At 35.2% G+C, this 19,870-nt stretch overlaps 1 protein-coding gene across 2 annotated transcripts in view; it reads left to right on the top strand.

Moving 5' to 3' along the window:
* Positions 1-19,870, top strand: part of CDH8 (cadherin 8) — a 147,315-nt gene that overhangs the window by 55,707 nt on the left and 71,738 nt on the right. For both annotated transcript variants that reach the window (XM_040571362.1, XM_040571363.1), the window contains one exon: positions 13,725-13,844. In XM_040571362.1, the coding sequence (XP_040427296.1) occupies positions 13,725-13,844 (120 nt within the window). The remainder of the gene's footprint in view (positions 1-13,724; positions 13,845-19,870) is intronic.

Below are 19,870 nucleotides of genomic sequence, written 5' to 3'. Positions count from 1 at the left end.
AGGACTGCCAAGATACTTTGGAAAATAAAACAGCACCCTAGCAATTTTTTTCAATACACCATTCTGCCTTACTGTAGTTAAAAAGAGGAGCCAGAATCACCCTCTTCCTCATGTTCAGTACAGTGACTTGTACCAGGTCATTTTCAAATGTAAGCATGGTATGCTGACTCAACTGTGATAGTGGAGGTTTCATTTTTTAATCTAGACTTCTCCAAATTTTCATATCTTGGTTGCATTGAATTGCTTGTGCTGAAACTGATATGTGAATATTCAAACTTGCATGTGAGTTCAGTTACCAAAACACAGTATTCATTTCTGAAGTTACTTTTAATTATACAGCCACACAAACATGATGTGGACCTGCTTTCAGAAGATATTTTTGCCAAGCTCTAGGCAAGCAAATGGCTTAATTAAATAAATAAAAAAAATAAAAATTAAAAAAAGAGAAAAAAAGAAAAAGAGAAGAAAAAAAGGAGGGCGTAGGAGAAGGAGTGAGGGAAATTGAAAGGAACTTGTTTGGTATTCTAGGAAAAAGAACAACAAAACACTTGCAAAGAAAGATGATTTCTGATCATAAATTATATCTGTATATATGAGTAATATTTTATAATTCTTAGCAAAGGCATGACCCTTATCTGAGGAACTTTCATTGTGAAGAGGGTGAGAAAAAAAAACACATTGACAGGAAACTGGTCAGAAGATCAGATGAATAAAAATGTAGTGAATTGGTTGACATGAGATTTAAAAGACGATGCAGTGAAAGTAAGAGATTAAAAGGTAAATCATTAACACAAGAGAGGAAAAGGGAAACAATACAGAAAAGTTTTAGGGTGAAAGGAAAGAGAAAGACCTCTGAGATCATCTCTGACATATTTCTACCTCTGTTTCTGTTTTTAAAATAAATGGATTTTGAACTAAGTTTTCCTGGCAACGTAGGAATAAGTACAAGTGTGGAAGTATAGTTTCAGAGGTAGTTCGGTAAAGAACCGTGTTTTTCTTCATTCCACCATTATGGGGGAAACAGCTGAGATAAATCCTGTCTTTAAATCCTCCAGAAATCATTTCCCTTCACTATTCCCTAAGCTGCCATCTATGCCCAGGAATTGGTCATTTCTTCTACCATCTTCTACAACCAAGTTTTCTTGGTTCTAATCTTTCCCATCTCTTACGGCCTTCCCTTATCACTGAAACTATGCACATTTTGCACATTTATGCTTGACCATCCCTGACCCTTGCACGTTCTTTATATGTTATTCCTTGGGGAGTATGTTTTTAAGCTACTTCACTGAATAAAAACAAATAAAAAAATAAATACTCCTGCTCTTTCCTAGAAAAACAAACCAAATTTGGAACTGTCACATCAAAATTCAGAGAATGTGTGCCATTGCATTGCTGGGATCATGAATAACTGTAAAATCTGTGCAGTCAAGCCCTACTCTTAATTGCTGATGGAAGCAAATTCAACACTGGAGCAGCTGACAATGAGAAGGTTACCCCTTTACCAATTTTGCTGTTACTCTTTTCTTTTGCCTTCTTCCTTTAACCCACAGGTAGAAACATCAAGAGCTGTACTAAATGATGCTCTGAAAATTATTTAAATGTTAAGTTTTGCTAGTCCTCTTAAAAATACTTCAGTATTACTTAAAAAACAAACAAACAAACAAACAAACAAAACTCATCTCCTTTTGGAGTTCAAGGAATTTTATTTCTTTTTCCACAATAAAAGTATTTCACTTCCATTATCCACTTACTTAATTCCCCTTAAAGAGATCTCCACCCACGGCTAATTTCAGCCTTGACATTTCTACAACACAGTCATTACTAGGCAGTGTTCTTATTCAGGATAAAACAAAGTTTTACTAAACCTCTTCTTTCCTCAGAATGCCACACCAGTTCTGACTGCTCTGAAACTGAAGAGGAACTCACATGCTATATATATAGTACTTATGTAATGAGGATGCAGTATGAGGCATTTTATTTTTGGACCTTTGTAGCAAGAAATGCATAAAATACAGATGAACAAATTAATGTTTCATTGTTCTGTAATGTAATATTGAAGTTCTAACACAATACACTTTTTCTAATGGGTGCATTCTTCATGATATAGCAGTTATTGGTCTTATTTTCTTGCTAGAAGAGATGAATGTGTCAGTGGTATTTTTGTGTGAATATCTAGAACATGAACAACGTGAACTATGGGGATGTAAAAACTGTATACAAACGTATACAAATCTTCTGCATGTGATATGTGTTTATGCCTACATATAAGATTATCACACTCATATGGCCATAATCCAGCCTGATTCATTTCGATGTTATCTATCAGTGATATCTAGAAAATCTTGCTTCCCTACTAAGACAAAAATGGATTAGCATGGCTTTACTCCCACTACTTGGTGCAAAGACGATTAGCATTACACTGTGATATCTCCGGTAGGAATGATGCTCACTTTTCAGCTGTCTTCACAGAACACACACCCACACATGTACTGTGTGGTGTGTGTATCGTCACTGTATTCAGAGTTATTTTGAAATCATTTATTTCTCTCTTTGAGGAGCTAGAGGAACACATTCCAGAAAATGTTTTGAGAACTAAATTGAATTTTCCATTATTTCATCCTTGTGTTCCCTTCTTCTTTTTATTTATTTTTTTTTAAGTAATTCCTGTTTAATCTAGCATTGTAAACCTGTCTCCCAACTTCAAAATGATGAATTTGCTTGTGAAAAGCTAATGGTGTATTTGGGAAATATGTTCGTTGCTGAAACTGAACACTAATCTTTTAATTCTGATGTTCATTTTCTTAAGGAATTAAAGATCAAAAAACAAAATTTATGGAATCACTTCATTGCAACAGTACTTCATTTCAAAAACAGGAAATAATTCAATTTGTCCATAAATCTTGTATAATCACTTACAGATGTAAAGGGACACACTGGGAATGAAACCCAGTTAAAAACCTTTTAGCAACAGATTCAGCTAAGCCTCTAGGAGGAAGAGCCCCATAATATTTGCATATTATGCAAATAAATGAGCAATCTTAAAAGATAAGATTCATGAGGGTAGGTGGAACTGGTCCTGTAGCCTATTTAAAGAAAAAATAAAAATAAACAAAACCACACACACAACAACAACAACAACAAACCACCACATTATGTTTTGTTTCTGTGATGGTTTCTTAGCTATACACAGATTGATGAATTCCCTGAAAACATGCTGCAGAGGTGATAGTGGGAGGGAGAGTGGATATTGTCTTCTGAACAGTATAGTTTCAGGATTTTTTTTTTTTCCTCAGGAATTAAGAGTGAAATGAGGAAAATAGAAAAGAGGAATGAGGAGTGAAATTTCTTGATTTTCTTCTTAGTGAAGACAAGTGTGTTTAGACAGCTGGCATCATGTTGAAGGATGGGAAGACAGAAGTAGAGTGACAAATGTGTTAGTGAAATAAGAAAGGGCACAGATGGAAAAAGAACAAAAGCCATAAGCAAAGAGAATTATCTCATAGTTTGCCTGAATTAAGGTAAACAGGCAAACTTTAATAATCTCCAAATACTAAGAATTTCCCTGTCAGTCAGAAAAAAAGAAGTCATAACATGAGTGCCATTATGTGCCATTGCTCTAGAAATGCTTTTACCTTTAACACCTGAAAATTTTAACAAAGTGAAAAAGCTAAGAACAATATTTCTGTCCTTAAATGCTTTCATGAAAAGTATTTACTTAGCAAGAATGTCTTTATTAAAGAGTTTAGGTTTTCAGTTGAATCAGAATATCAATTTCCAATTTTGAAACAAGCACTTCTACTTAGCAATGTTTTTCTTTGAACCAAAGCCTACCCTTGATTACACCACTGTAAATAAGAAATCATTCAATCATTTGTTGTTGTTTTTTTCAACAGCAGAACAGTTATTTCATCTAGTTGTACAGTACAAGCACACTGTACACAGCATAGTTTTTCTTTCCCATTCTCCCAAAGATATTATTTCTTTTACAAAATGCTTGCAAAGAGCACAAAATCTGCTGAATATGAAATCAACATGCAATGTCTGATATGAATAGTGATAAAACAACTTGATAAATCGGGAAGTTGTGATAAAAACCTGACCTGAAACGTTATCAAGATCCACCACACTCTTACTGTTTTTTTTTCTTTATGTATTCATTGATTTTTAAGGCACTGAGCATGACTGTTAAATCAATGATAGTTTGTCACAAAATTGTAGAGTAAAAGGACTGTATTACTGGGGTCAACTACAAATTAGCCCAAAGGGTAAATGCAAAGGGAGTGCAAAAGCTAAGGAAAAAAGCAGCAGATGTTGTAAAATATGTACAACAATGTAACAGCTGTTGGAAAATGTATATCCTGGTGTGGTCTTGTTCCTCTCCTTGTTCATCTTGTGCATAATCAACTTCATGGACTGTGTTCCTGAAGAGCATTTTACACTAGGATCTCTTTAGGGAGTGTTGCATGTGTTTAAAACCTGTACATTCTGCGTGACTGAGATGATTGCAAAAGCGAGGTTGTAAGTAACCTTAGGTAATTGGTTAGGATACATTCAATATCAAGACAGTCTTCTCCCTAATATGACTTGTTATTGGGACTTGTAAAAACATATTTCCAAGTATTTGCTTTTTTTTTTTTTTTTTTTTTTTTTTTTTTTTTTTTTGTACTCTCCATTTCTCATGAGGTCTGATCAAAAATGTCATAACCTTTTTATTGTTTTTAAATGACCTTTATGAGCTTGAGGACCGTGGATGGAGTTATGATGTTTGTCTTTAGGGATTTGTAATATTACCCTTTAGTTTTACCAACCTATATATTGTCCTGAATATACCAAGCTATTTCACTGACTTCATACAAAATTGCTAAAATTAACGCGATTGTTCAAAATACCTAGTACTGATGGCAGCAAGTACTTGAATGTTCAAGTTCGGAAGACAGTCAAGTTCTTAGAAATAAATCCTAAATTACCAGCGCAAAGTATGGAGCTATAAATGTGTAATGGCTTTTGACAGAACTTGCCTTTTTCTTTCCATTAACTCATCAGGAAAAGCCATTTGAATCCGAATCAAAGTCACAGCTCCTTTTGGAGTTCCCTGTAGAGGAACACATCTTCTGATGGTGCTCTGGTTTCACAGAATGAGGAAAGACAGACAGACATAGCTGTATGTTTATCGTGTGATGCCAGAGCAGAGAGAATTTTGGTATTCTTTGGTACATGCTTCTCTAGTCCTCTGTAATCTACAAGAATCTGTCCTACAATCATTTTTTCAGATGATTCTTGTCTTCATGTAGTCAGTTTATTCCTGGTATTCTGCATCTGAAATTCTATCTTGTGGTTGCTTTCATTTGTACATACTGAGTGGATGGTCATACTTCTGTGATTTTTGTGAAAATAAATCTTTGACTTAGGTTTCTGATACTTTCTCTTTTGGTTAAAACTTGAAATCCACTCTTCACAAGGATTTTTCCCAAATTTTCCAAATTCTGAATCTTGAAGAAAAATGTTTAAAACAATGATAGGGTTTTTATATTGTTGTTTTTGAACGCATGCCATTTCATTTTTCCAGAGAGCTGTGCTTGTGATATGAGCCCATTTGCTGGCCAGTGGATAATGCCTAAGCAGAAAAGAGATAGATGAGAGGTAGTAGACCAGTAAAGATTTCTGCCAGACTGGGGCTCTGTGAAATGCCACAGAACTATGGACTGTTCTCTGTTTTTTTGCTTGTGGGAAATGTAGGAAGTTCTAACCATAAGGTAGAAAGTTCTAGGTTTGAAAATTATATTCTGTGTAGCAGTATTCTCGAAGAAATTTTTATTAGTATAAATTATATCATTCTGATAACACAAAAGATTTAGCTTTACAACGCTGGATACCAGTACTCCTCAAGCGCTATAAATTCAGGTGGTCTGAGTTAAACTTTTCTTTGATGGACACTCTAGACATTTGGGAAAATGGGATTCAGATCCAATTCAGAGTCCATTTTTTTCTGTCACCCCTCCCCTGAATTGGTACCTCTGTCTTTGTTTAGTTGCTGAATCTGCAGCACATAATGTTTCTTCATGAATACAGATAAGCAATTGCCTGTGGAGCTGATGTCAATACGGCTTTCTCATGAATCAGCCACTACAGTACTGCTGGGCAGCTGATTCAACTGTACCCTTTCCCTGGGGCCCAAATGGTCTCTGCTGCCATATGCTTGCTCCACAGCAGCCTCAGGGGCCAATATTTCAGAGTCTGCTTTTGCAACCTGGATTATCGTTGCTGGCATTATAGGCTTCACTCTACCAAACAAAGCAAGCAGATATCAAAGCTGCAAGATTATACCAGCCATTTGCTCTTTTCACAACAGAAAGTTAGAAATGAAAGAATATCTGCTGTAAACAGCCAGGGTCACTTAATTATTCATTTATTTATATTTTTATATATTACACCTGAGCATAACCTGAAACTTCCATTGAAATCAACAAGCCTTTAAGTACTTTTTTCAGCTTGAAAATATAGTGTACAATGATCATCCAATCTTACTGTCTTTGCCTAGGGACCTCACAGAATGAATGCTGAGGAAATAGTCAATTGATTAGAGACGAGCAGTCTTTCCAAAAGTCCTGAACAAAAGAACAGCTGTTTCCCAAATCTCTCACAAATATCAATTAATATTCCATAGTGAAGGTGGTATCTAAAGGGAGAATAAAAAGTAATGTGAAAAGAAACCATAACTCTTTAAGTTGAATATAAAATGTATTTTACCCTTCTACTGTTGTCTGTGATGTTAGAGACTATATTGTAATCCTAACAAACAGCCACCCAGGGGAATTTATAAAGGAATACCTGCAGGCTCTTTAATGGCACCATTTTATAAGTTGTAGCAAGAACAAACTGCCAGCCTTAAAACTGAAAAAACAGTGCCCTTTCTTATTAGATTCATGTGAGCTAAATCCAAGCAGTAAGTAATATCAGCAAGGATAATTGCTAAAAGATTATCTATATCACTAGATCTAAATATGTATTTCCTATGTAAAACATTTTTTCCTAAAGATCATGTGGAAAAGACAGCGTCATAGTTCCTAACACAATTAGTGTATGCACAAAAAATTGTAAAATATGCAGCTTATTAGATTTCACAGTCATGCTTCCCACAGTCCTCATTATACAGCTGTAAAATGCTGAAGGTTGCCAGCTTGCTCCATTGTCTGTAGGCTGTACAAAAAGCATTTTTCTCCTATGCATAGCAATCACCTTTCATACTTCTACACTTATACATTTGCATACAATATATTTTTCCCATTTGCCTTGTGTGATAAAAGTCCTTAAAATGGCACATGAGCAATCCAAAGACAGAGTTGTCTTACGTGTTGTATGGTATTCAGTTGTTCAGAGGTTTTGACTTATACACATGCTGCACATTAATATTTTAAAAACATTTAATTAACTTTTCTAAACCATCTACTCTAAAAATTGTATTAAGATAGATGTAACATTTAGAAGAAACAAACAACTCAGATTCCTCTCCTGATTATGGAGCCAATCCTGACTTTGTTTTCCCCATATGCATGAAAAGATAAAAGTTTTCCTGGTGGAAACAGTTTCTTGCATTTCCCTGCGTGGTATTTCTTACTTTGTTGTAGCGGTTATTTCCTGCTGTTGACCAAGCTGCTCCTGTTTGATTCTTTCAGTTCCCTTCTTTAAGCCAGATTGGTGAGGTGTTACAAATTATGTTTTAGTCTCTCTCTTCTTTTGGGCAGTGTCTGCCATTTTCTGTAGGTCTGTAATGTACTGAGTTCTCAAATCTCTCTTTTTCTGTGAGTTACATACTACTGCTTATATATTACTAAAAAAAAAAAAAGTAAAACAAATAATACTTTGTTACTTGAATATTTTAGATTAGTTTTTAATTTATCGTGAAATATATCAAATGCAGTTTATTTCAGAAAGTGCATACGTCTATATAAGTATATAAGTGCACATAGGTTTGCATATAGGGAAAACAATGTAAATGAAAAGTCCTGCAAGATTTGCACTTGCATGTTGGTGTGAGAGCTTACGTGATTGAAGTTCCTGGAAGGCTGGTATGACCTATTTTGAGTACGTATGTGTAAGAGAGTAGTCATACAACTCAAATGTAGGCATTTACTTTAGCTGGCTAATGTAATTTGGATTTCTTTCTGGTCAACCAAGAAAGAAAGAGCAGTTCTTTCTTCCTCTGTTGGACAGATACCTCATTGCTCTAGGTTTCTGCTCTAATTTAGCCAGTTGAGCCTAAACTGAATAGTATGAATAAAGCTCTTTTCCTCCTCCTTTACCTTAATCATCATAAACAAGATCATGACAGCATCACAGTATTTCACTACTTAGAGTCAAATAAATTACAGCCGGGAAAGACAAATTACCCTATTAGTTAATCTTCCTGTCTTTCTAGGGTTTTCCCTTAGAATACATTATCTAGCATCCTGTGCAATAAAGTGAACTCTTCAGTGAGGAGGATTCTGTTATTTCCCTTGGGGAGCTATTCCTCCTTGTACAATTTCTCATTGTAAGGAAGCTTTTGTTGTTGTTTTCCTCTTTGCAGAAGATTAAGTGAATTCTTGTATCTATCTATGTATTTATATGGTTCTCATCACACACATATCAGTATTACACCTGTAAACTACACAAATTTTCCTTCTTGTTTCTCCCTCTAGGAGTGGATGTGTACAGGATTCTACTGTAGATAGAACAGAACAGATCCTTGCTTCCTTTCTCTCAAGCATGTCAAGCTTACGTTGCCCGTTTTTTGTTAGTGGACCATTCTGGCCCATAACTCTACTCGTTACCAATGCTCAGGGTGCCTCTTCCTCCTCCATTAAGTTTCCATCACTGCAAGGTGTCCACTGGACACTTGAAGAGCAAACACCTTTCTATTTTTCACATACTTTCTTTTAAGTGTGGGAAGATCTCCTGAAAAACCCACATAAGACCTCTGTCATTTGTTCTCAGAGCAATCCTTAAAACTCTTCCGTGATGCCCGTGTCCTGTAGGCACCATGGGTAAGCTGAGAGCAGGCAGGTCAGGCAGCAGCACCACTGCGTGCTGATGACATTGCTTCCCGGCATGATTTCCAGCCTCTTGCTATCTCCTCGTCTCTCTTCAGTTGTCCGTGTTTGTCTTTCCTGGTACTTGGCTCACAGAATCTTTGGGGAGAGTACTTACATTGTGAGATCTGATCCATGTATTGGGCCTTTAGAGCTTTGAAATTAAATAGCTGCTAATAATAATATAAGCACATTGAAGGACTGATACAGGAGGAAGGAGTGAAATAACATATGATCTTCAAAAGAGCCCTAAAACACTCATATGACATACCCACATATACGTATGTTCACGTAGTTTGTGCTTCAAATATATAACTGCATACACATCAAGCTATGGAATTTAAAATACCTGTCATAATATTATGTGTGTGTGTATTTTGCATATGTTAACAAGTTCTGAAGTGCATTACACAGGTTTCTATTCCATATACGTTTTACTTATTTGGCTACTGAAATTTCTAATTCATAGATTTTGTGTTTAAGAAATGTCCTCATGCAGAATATAGGATGATGAAGCTTAAAACTATGTTTTAGTATTTAAAAAAATCAGCCACAGTGAAAAACAAATAAGAATAACTTTCTCCAGCTTTGAGGCAGTAATAATGAGGCAGTAATAATTTACATGTCAAGAAGTTATACAGGTTTTTATGAGATTATTGCAGTTTTATTCAATAAAAAATAGTTACCATGACAACAACTGTCATGCTACCTGTGAGATTATAGCAAAGAAGGACAGTGAAGAAAAGGCTTCATTTTGGAAAGAATGCTTATCTGACCTGCTGAATACAAACAATGCTTTGCTTTGACCACTTCTGACTGCATGGTTGCTATCAGCCAAACTCAAAATCTAGCTAGAGATTTTGAAGCACAGTGATCCTCTTAGAAAAACAAAACAGTTGGTAAATAATGGTAGGTCTTTTTCATGCAAATGTACTCTTAATGCCCTGTCAGATTTGTAATCAGATCTCCTAAATGAAACGGAGATTTCAGCCTGTCAAAATTTGGGAAGGAAAGAAAGAGTGAAGGAGACTAAAATGGACCACAGAAAAGCAAAGAAAACAGAAGTCCTAGGGAAAATGAGAAAACATAGTCCCACAAACTTGCATCATGGTCACATTTTTTATTTTTACCAGCTATTGCAATCTTCCAACAAAATGGTTGCTTCATTGAATATGGATTCATGTAAATTTTTGTCACTATGTGTTACATCCTCTAAACATACAAGTTTGATTTCTTTTCGGTACACACATTTCACTGCCATACCAAAAAATCTTTGCTTTCCTACTCCCTGTGGCAGCATATGCATTTTTCTTTCTGACTAATGTGCAGAATCTGTACCCTGACTTGCACATAAAAACACAGCCAAAACAATGGAAGAGCACTAGCTGAGCACACACATCTTATTTTTATGGAGGCTTTTAATCTTAGTTTGCCAGCAAACACAGGCTTTCTTACCTAACCATATTAAAATACCTTTTTGTTAATTGTGGCCCCGATTGCTAGCCTGTTGCAAAGAGAAACTATGAAATCTGACACTAACAGAGTAAAACAATCAGCAATGGTTAATGGCTAAATCGCATTAGAAATATTCATTAATTAAAATCTGTTGAATCTCTTTGCAGTCCATATTTAATCACAGGGTCATTAGCATTGCAAAAGTGTACCTCAGAAGAAAATGCAGAAAGTTTTTAACTGAACATCTTAAAATTTGCCTCATCTGTCTAAAAAATGGGTTTATTTTACATAAGGCAATATTAAGTGCAAAAAGAAAAAAAAAAAAAAGAAACAGTGATTATGTTGTTGGACCAGATTATATAAGACTGGCATATTATTGTAATTAGGGCAACAGTGACTTGGACTATAATAGTGGCTTTCTTGTAAAAATGGCACCATTTCAAATTTATAGTCTCTAGCTAAATGAGTTTGTTGTAGCATTGATGAAGAAACAAACACAAGCCAAATGCAGTCAAAATTAAACAGAAACAGAAACCTTAGCTGTTTATTTGTGGGGTTGAACCCAGAACATTATCTTTCAAAGAGCATTTACTACATAAATACTCTTTCCTGGATTGTTACTGCTTTTTGAATGCTAAATTTTTATCTTTAAAACTTTAAGCATATTATGCATGTAATAAAAATACATGTGGTTTATAACTACAGTGTCTGTAGTGCAGTAAAATCCTACTTAAATATTGATAATCCAAAGCTCTAGTCCAAAGCTTGGAGAGTTCTGCCGCATTATGGAGGTTGCCTAAGTAATAGCTGTGGTGGCTGTGAGTTTCTTTTTTCTGCATTACTTTGCACCCTCAGGATTTTATCAGTTCTCCAGATCTTTTGTTCATGCTTAGCTGAAATGAGTCCTGTCCCTCAGGGGAGTGGCACAGGTTACTATTTCTTCTGGACCCTCAGCATCTTGCGGTGGAACCAGAGCAGCACTGAGGCAGCAACATCCTCTGCAGCTGCAGATGGGACTAAGTTTGCTCCTTTATATACTTATTATTGCCATTGTGAACATATTGATGTGGCATGTTTCACACCTGCAGAAGACTTGAGTTATAGCATAAAACAAAAAAATTAAATTAAAGGTGATAAAATTTAAGCTATGTAAAAGCTTAACTATCTAATTTCAGTAGTGGAAGTAATTTCTTTAATTTCTGCTTCATGATTGCTTACATCTTTTATAAACAATTTTCATCAATAAGATTGTTGGGAGCAAATTAGTGAATTTCAGAGACCTCAGAACTGTCTATGATGGTTGGAAATGAAGTGCAGAGGGTGAGAGACTAGCAGTATAAGAAATTGATTCTAGGAGATGGGAGAGCTCCTATTTTATTTTTCCCTTCCCTTATTAGTTTTATTAGACAAGATTATAGTCACACTTCAGGTGACCTGGAAAACAGAAAGAAGGTCGTGCTATTTTTTGCCTCCTTTTGTGTATATAAACAGTGAATGGCAATACTGACTGTTATGTATGTGTTTTTGTGTATGTATACATTTCAGATAAGCTTGGTGCCACAGTAAGTGATTAAATTATTTTCTATCACAAGAAAAAAGTCTTGAGAGCAGAGCATCAGGATTGGAAGCAATGCTAGACACTGATTGCCTGTTTTATTAAGGCGTATTCAACTTTAATGTCTAATGAACACTTGGGATAAAAGATGTGTTTATCAAAGAATCAGCATACCCATTTAAATTTTGAAATCTTGAAATAAATATCTCTAAAAGTCTTCAGGAATTCTCTAGTGAAATGAAAAAATAATAGATGTTATACATCAAATCTTTCTAAACAAGCAATGTAATTATTTCTGAAGTCCTTTGAAATGAGAGCCAGCTAGGCAAATCAAACACAATCTCAAAGAAGTCAACAGTTTCGCTTCTTTATTTTCCTTTGTGTATAGAGAAGATCATGGAAACAAAACAGAGAAGCCACTAGATAAAACACACTAACAAAAATGTTCACTGTTCTGTGAATGAGCCTTATCTTATTCCAGCCTTGTCCCATTGTATGATGTTCTGCATGAACATCTGCCTTGGTAGGTTACAAAACAAAAATTTCATAATAGCTGCCACTCCCACAGAAACCTAGTACATCACCTGCTGTTTCAGCTTGGATCCAATTGAAGAGATCACTGACTTCTACATTCATATTCAGTATCACATATGGGATGGCATCTAATTTATTGTTCCTTTCTTCAAGTGAGGTGTAACTTGGATTCAGCAGCACAAAGTGTGAGAAGGAAGAGGAGGCTACTTTTATTGGCACATCTAGAAAGGGGGAGCATTTTGGTGGGTGCTATAATTCTTTTCCTTTTGAACATGAGAAACATAATTCAGCCCTTAACCTCTCTCCTACTCTCACCCTCTTTAGGTATTTTCTTTATTGCTAGCCTAATTAATGTCATTGTTATATTTTTTAAGTCATCCAAAAAAAAAAAAAAAAAAAGGTCTCTGCAGAAAGTTTAACAGAACCTACTGAATTTCATTTGATTTTTCTAATTGCATAATGCTATGTTGCCTAACAACGAAGAAGGCAATTTCTTTAAAATTTTCTACCATTTTTTTTGGACAGAGTATAGATTATAACTCTGACTAGGCAATGGACCCCTCATTGGCAGGTACTGATTTCAGAGACAATAGAAGCTGTCCTGACACTGTCACTGTGGCCACATCAAACCATTGTTACGGCTGCAAGCCAAGAGAAGAAAAAAGAATCCTTTTTTGTTATTGCTTTTCCATGCAGTCACTTGTAACTTGGCAAGGTTCTTTCAAATGTGATTCTGCAAATCTTAAATGCAACATATAATATAGTATCATTAACCTTGTATTTCATATCCCTTTGATATGATTCCTTTGCAAATGCTCCAAGTCTACAGTAAATGATACAGGTTCTAAAAAGGTTTTTCCTTTACCCAGAAATTCTGTCTGCTGGCATATAACATCATGAAGGAAAATGTTTTGTTTGTGTTCCACAAATACTGTTGTAGGTTACTATTGTGTATTTTATTTGTTATTGTTATTTTCTTTATTTGTTATTATACCTCACAAATTTCTTCAGAGTTTCAAGTAAATGATTTTTGTTCCTAATTATTTTTGAGTAAGTTATGCAAATTTATAGGAAGAGTGTTAATGTTAATGTTATATATTCTTTCTATTTAGGCACCTTTGTTACTAAAGTAACAGCTACAGATGCAGATGATCCAGTTTATGGAAATAGTGCCAAGCTGGTTTATAGCATTCTGGAAGGACAGCCTTACTTTTCTATTGAACCACATACAGGTAGGTAACTGAATATGAATCCCTGGGTTATATTTACGCTGTGCCTCTTAAATGTTTCATATAATAAACAGGGAACATAAGGAGGTGTCTGTCAGCATTACTGAGTTGTAACACATCTCACATGTATCCCATCAGAGTCTGAACATGTGAAAAGACAAAGAAAAATCTGTATTAAAGGTAATGCAAGTAATGGTAACACTAATATTACAGAAGTTACTGAAGCGAAACTGAAAGCAGTGAAAGTGTTGTGTGACTTATAACTGGTTAGGGACTGGAAGACTTAGCCTGAGGAATTTAATGAACATAATGTAATTTTTGATATGAGACTATAGTATTTCCAGTTAAAGAAGGTACAGTTTAGCTTGGGAATTTCAGTGAGTATATTGTGTGTTTTCATTTTAAAAAAATGATTTTTTTTTTTCCTGACTGGATGAATCAAGGAAAGAAAGAACATGATACTGAGTTTTGGTATGAACTTTTATTAGTGTGCATTTAGGATGACTTTATTTCTCTGTGATTTTAAGATCTTGAGCGAGTCATGTGAAAGAAGTGCCAATAAATGCATTTCCTCCTGTTTGCTATACATATGTCACACTTAGAGAAAATGCATTTATTTGTCTCTGAGAAGTGTTTTTTTAAAGTGATTTGGGATTATTTCTTATGTTCTTTCACCTGTTACTTGATGTAGATTTTAATCACTGTAAGTCAAGCAGCTGTGATCTTGTAAGGAGAAGAAAACTATAACTAATTTTATAACATACAAAAAAATCACCTGAATTTATGCGGCCATAAAGGAGTAAATTCCTGTACTCGTGCTGATTAACAAGATTATGAAGTAAGTGCTAGGAGAATTATTAAAGGATGTTTTTGATAGATCAAATGTGCAAAGCTTTCTGAACAACAGAAAACTGTTAGACTCTTTAAAGTCTGGAAGCTTGTTAATTCTTTTTAGTGAGATTGCATGGGAAAAGTAATTTTCTTTTCCCAGAAATGCCCTGGCTTGCAGGGACTTGACATAAATAGTGTAGATCAATAAATGGGATTCATCTATTACATTATTTTCTTCTGGTTGAAGGAAAACTGTCCTGAGAATGAAAACAATCTCTGGAATGTAGTTCAGTATTTGATTTTATGGTGAATGTAAAATACAGTCCTACAAAGAATAACTTTTTCGGTACAGTGAAAAAAACCCGCTTATTTCAAAAATAAGTATGCCAAGGGGGTGTTATCAGTGAAGCCCCTTAGTTTATGCTGACTGATTTGTCAAAAGTCACATGGAAATAAAACTCTGAACAGAACCCTGACCATTAGATATAAAAATACATGATTTTGTTTTCTGTTGTATTACAAATTATTTTGTGCAGGAATGATTTGTTGTAGCTGTCTCCGTTAGAGGTGGATTAGCTATAGGCTCTTTCTCTGTTTCTGCAAGGGAAAGTTAATGAAGTAGTGATAGTACTCACCTGTTCCCATCAGCTGAGATGGAGTATATTCTCCAGCTACACAGAAGATTTTCCAGTTCTTTCACATGAAATAGCCTGAAAGAAGTTATTCCAGACCTAAAAAATTGTTTAATTTGACTCAGGTTTATTGTTTGTATTGCATTAAAACGTTATTCTTAATCCAATGAAATAACCATTCATCACCTAGGAAAGTGATTTCCATTACCATGAAAGCCAGAGAAAACTCCAAAGCTTTTTGGTGAACCTGAAAATCATGATTTTTCTCCTGTTTCACTTGCATTAAATTCCCCCTCCTACCTTCATTTCCAGTTATAAATATTACTTTCAGTAGCAGTTCAGTTGCCATGAAAATGACGTTAGTTTCTAAAGAGAATTTAATCATAAAGAATTCAACTGTGGCTTTGCCACAGTCCCTGGGTAAGTGGCTTCATATTATGGTTCTGCTTCTGAATGAATAAATGGTTTCTGATTCCCTATTTTTCTAGATCTATGTAGGGCATCGATTACGTTCTTCTCTAAATCATTACAACTGAACGAGTTTATGTACTGAGGCCATCCTTTCTGTCTTTGCCATCTATATGTAACGGTCTTCATCTGCAGTATAACTACAGTGCTACTCCTACAGCTAGCCAAAGGATAGTTAGTTAAATCCGGAGAGTATGTGGCTGTCTCTATGGTATTCAAAGGGTTTATACATTGTAGTGCTTAATGTTTTAAAATGTGCAAAATTTGTGATGTCTTCATTCACTTAGAGAAAAAGGAATCTACTAGCAATATTAAATGTCAAAATATAGAGAGCCCTCCAGCTGTCTATGTATGTTATCTAGAATATATAAGCAACAAACATACATAAAAATCTAGTCATTAAGCAAACCAGATGCAGGTATTCCTGTAGAAACTGCAGCCATATACTGTGCATGGTGAAAAAGACATCTCTAAAAGGCAGCAGCCTTTTGTGGTTCCTCTTCTGAGGAGAAGTATTGATTTCAGAAAAACATAAGTAAGTACGCAGCACATTTCTTGGTAATACAAAAATTTCAGAGCAAGGGTATGATAATGTTTATTACATAGCAGAGAGTTTTATGGTTTGTTACATGCAGTCTCAAAATGACGATAGTATTATGCTAAGATAGCTACAATTTTGCAGTAGCTTGTGGCACTGAATATTTCACCTTTTAGAGGTAGTGGTGCATAAAAAATGCACGCTAGTTTAGCCTCTCTGTAATTTGGACAGTATTGCTGTTACCATGGGCATATAGAGTAGAAGGTGCATTTTAACAAAAAAGAAAATTTCCAAAGCAAACGGAAAGTATTTAAATGTTTGATTGTTTCTTTACATTTATCCAATGTATTTTTTCTTGTAGAAGCTTATCCAGGAATACCCATTACACATCTGTTTGTAGTACACAGGAACCCAGTTAAAATTTCCATGAGGGAGGATTTTTGGTACTATGGTGAAAGTGTAGAAATTGGAGTAGAAGAGTTAGGTAGATTAGTATCTTGTCCAAAACAAAACAAACCTGAAGGTGACCCTCCAAGCATGTTAGCTGTTTTTTTTTGTTTGTTTGTTTTGTTTTTGTTTGTTTGTTTGTTTTTGTTTTTGTATGCTTGTCTCTAGTTACATTTTCACTGGGCTTACTTTTTATTAGCAGCTTTGGTAAGTGGAAAATATTTCCAATATATTTGAAACAGAATTGATTCTGATCACAGATACTGTGTCTAGAATTGTGTCTTCCCCAGAATGGAATTATTATGTTAAGAAACAGACTATGTTAACGTGATCTACTGAAGAATGTAAATATTTTCCTTCATTCAGGGGAGTGTTTCAAGTGTTGAAGCATAGCTACTTAGAGCTTATCAACTATTTTTCTAGGTGACTGGCCTTTTATTAGATTTGTGTAGTAGAAATCAAGACTATATTTAGATCTTGTGCAGCTACCAAATTTGCTACCAAAGCAGCCAGAGATGCTGCCTATAATTTTGTTCATTTGCTGACTCAGAGTAAAGATTGTCTTATGTCACTGCTTTGTTTCAATGGTACAGTGAGAACTCACTGTCAGGAATAATCCGAATCGTGCCTTCCGTAGTACTCTGAGCATCATCAAAACAAGGGAACAGAGGTGTAAGAAGCCTGTGGTGTCCTTCATGCCTGTGGTAGAAAGGGCTGTTACACTTGAGGCCAAATCCAAGGAAGCAGTTTCTTACTCTTCTGCTTTTTATTTCTTACTAACTTGATGTTAACTAGGTGTAATCATTACTGGAATTACACTCTTGGTTGAAACTGACATTACTCTCGACCTCCTTATTGAAACAATTCTATAATACTGGGTGCACAGGAAAAAGTTCTGCTACGTGACCCATAAAACAATAGTTTTCCATTACCTTAGATGAAAAATACATACACTACTGCAGTTCTAGTTTGCAAATTCTTCTATATGAGTTATAGACACATGAAAGAAGGTAATTCAGAAGTTATTTTTCATTCAGTCCTCTGAATATGGCTTAGGGTAAATGCTTTTTTGATGGCATGATCCGTTCTGAATATTTTTTCCCTTTTCATAGGTAAATTTTAATATGACCATAGGTTCATTGGATAGACAGCAACATAAATAATACATTACAAAGATAACAGAATCAGATTTTCTATGAAAGGCTAAACTTACCATGTGATGGCATCAGATTAGTAACAGAACTCACAATGTTCAGTATAGTCCATAACTCATTATATTTGAGTAACTGATGTCAGATTTGCTAAAACTGACATCATAATTTGTGTCATTTATAGCATTATACAAGTTGTATATATTGTCCCGTAATCCAAATACTGATAGTCAAAATGCTGGGGAAGGGCTTCCTTAAGACTGCTAGAAGCAGCTAAAGTATACTTCTCACTTCTAAGCTTTTTTGAAGATATTAAATCATGACTGTCAGCTTTAAAATAAGATTATCATAATGGAATATAATACGAAGTGACACGGTGTTCTACAATATAGGAATGGCAAAGAAAATACATTTTCAGATGCGTCTCATTTATTTACATTTCACATGAACTTACTTAAGTACTGTCACTCCTACACACACCTGAAATACATGAACAAGGCGAATTATACCAAATGCCCTACTGCACTGGAAAATGCATTGCATTACTCAAGCATAAGCCCTTGCAATATATGAAAAAGAACAGCTTTTAAATGCTGCCATCTTGGTTATGGTCACTTGGTACAATGGCCAAATTTCAAGTCAGTAAAGCTGGGATGAAAACAGAAGAATAAGGAGGCCTAGAAAACTAAAGTCTCTCCTAACTGCCTGTGGATATTTCTTCGGAGAGTGAATATTTGATTCATTTTCAATGCCTACCTTTAACTTCCGGGTGAAAGTCCACATGCTGTAACCAACAGAGCTTTTAATGATTCAGTATGCGGCACTCTGTGGAACACAGTGTTGAACCTGAGACACTGTGTGACTCTGAAATTCAGAACATGAAAGAGTAGGCCTGAGAGGAGTGAGAATGGCATTCAGCTGAAGTCAGTTCTGAATCTTCTATTTTTATTTACAGTCTTTATTGCCTTCCTCCCTCTAGACCTTAAAATACAGTCCAGCAAAATAAAAATCAGTAAGGTAATGAGGGTAAGTGACAGCAACTATTGAGTTACAAACATTTTTGTGAAGATATACACTCACTCTTCTACCAAGTTGTTAAAGTCCAGTTTATTAGTAATGCTGGGCAACAGTAATAGCACAAACTGCCCCCAGAATACTGTATGTAGTACTGGTGAGACACATCGTCATAAAAAAAAGACTACTGAGGCACTGAAGAAAGTTCAAAGCAGTGTAACTAAGGTGAGAGAGACTGAAGAATATGACTTAGAATGAAAGATTGATTGAACTTAATTTGTATAAACTGGATAAGAGGTGATTAAAGGAGGATATGAAATCACTGTACAAATATTTGAAAGGTGTTAATAAAAGAGAGGCACAGGGACTGTTTCTGTAATTACTCATGATAAAATGACAAGGTAGCATTTTCAAATGAGAGAGAGATGGGAAAACAGTTTTGATACAGGAAATAACATTCAACTGCAAGGGAAAGTAATGAGCTTCTAAGAACAGAACTAACTCATGTTCAACAGACCCTTTCTAAATAGTTCAGTTTCTGAATAGTTTAGATTTAAACCCTGGTGGGATTGGTGTAGAGAATGAACCTGTTCAACATTAGTCACAGCCTGGATTGAACTACAGCTTTCTAACTCATTTTATTAACCAGTGCTGCTGTGATATTCCTGCTAATTACTACAGATTCAGTTACAGTTAACTTATCTTTGAAACTGAAATAATTGTAAGAGGCATGAACCGGGATGGATAGATGTTGTTCCGTTGTTCTGTCTTAGCAAATAAGGTGTATGAACTCATTTCCCAGGCAAGAAGGCAGGTGAGTGCAGTAGCAGACAGAAGATAGGTTTGTAGCCCTGATAGCAGTATCATTCCCAGTGTAGCAGAATCAGCTCCAGCACATACTGAATTTCTGGAGTCTGTGCTCAGTCACTAGCACTTGGGTACAGCACC

Source organism: Cygnus olor, chromosome 12 (genome assembly GCF_009769625.2).
Source record: "Cygnus olor isolate bCygOlo1 chromosome 12, bCygOlo1.pri.v2, whole genome shotgun sequence".
Taxonomy (NCBI): Eukaryota; Metazoa; Chordata; class Aves; order Anseriformes; family Anatidae; genus Cygnus; species Cygnus olor.
Note: the sequence above shows the minus strand (reverse complement) of the source record. Positions and strands in the feature narration are given on the sequence as shown.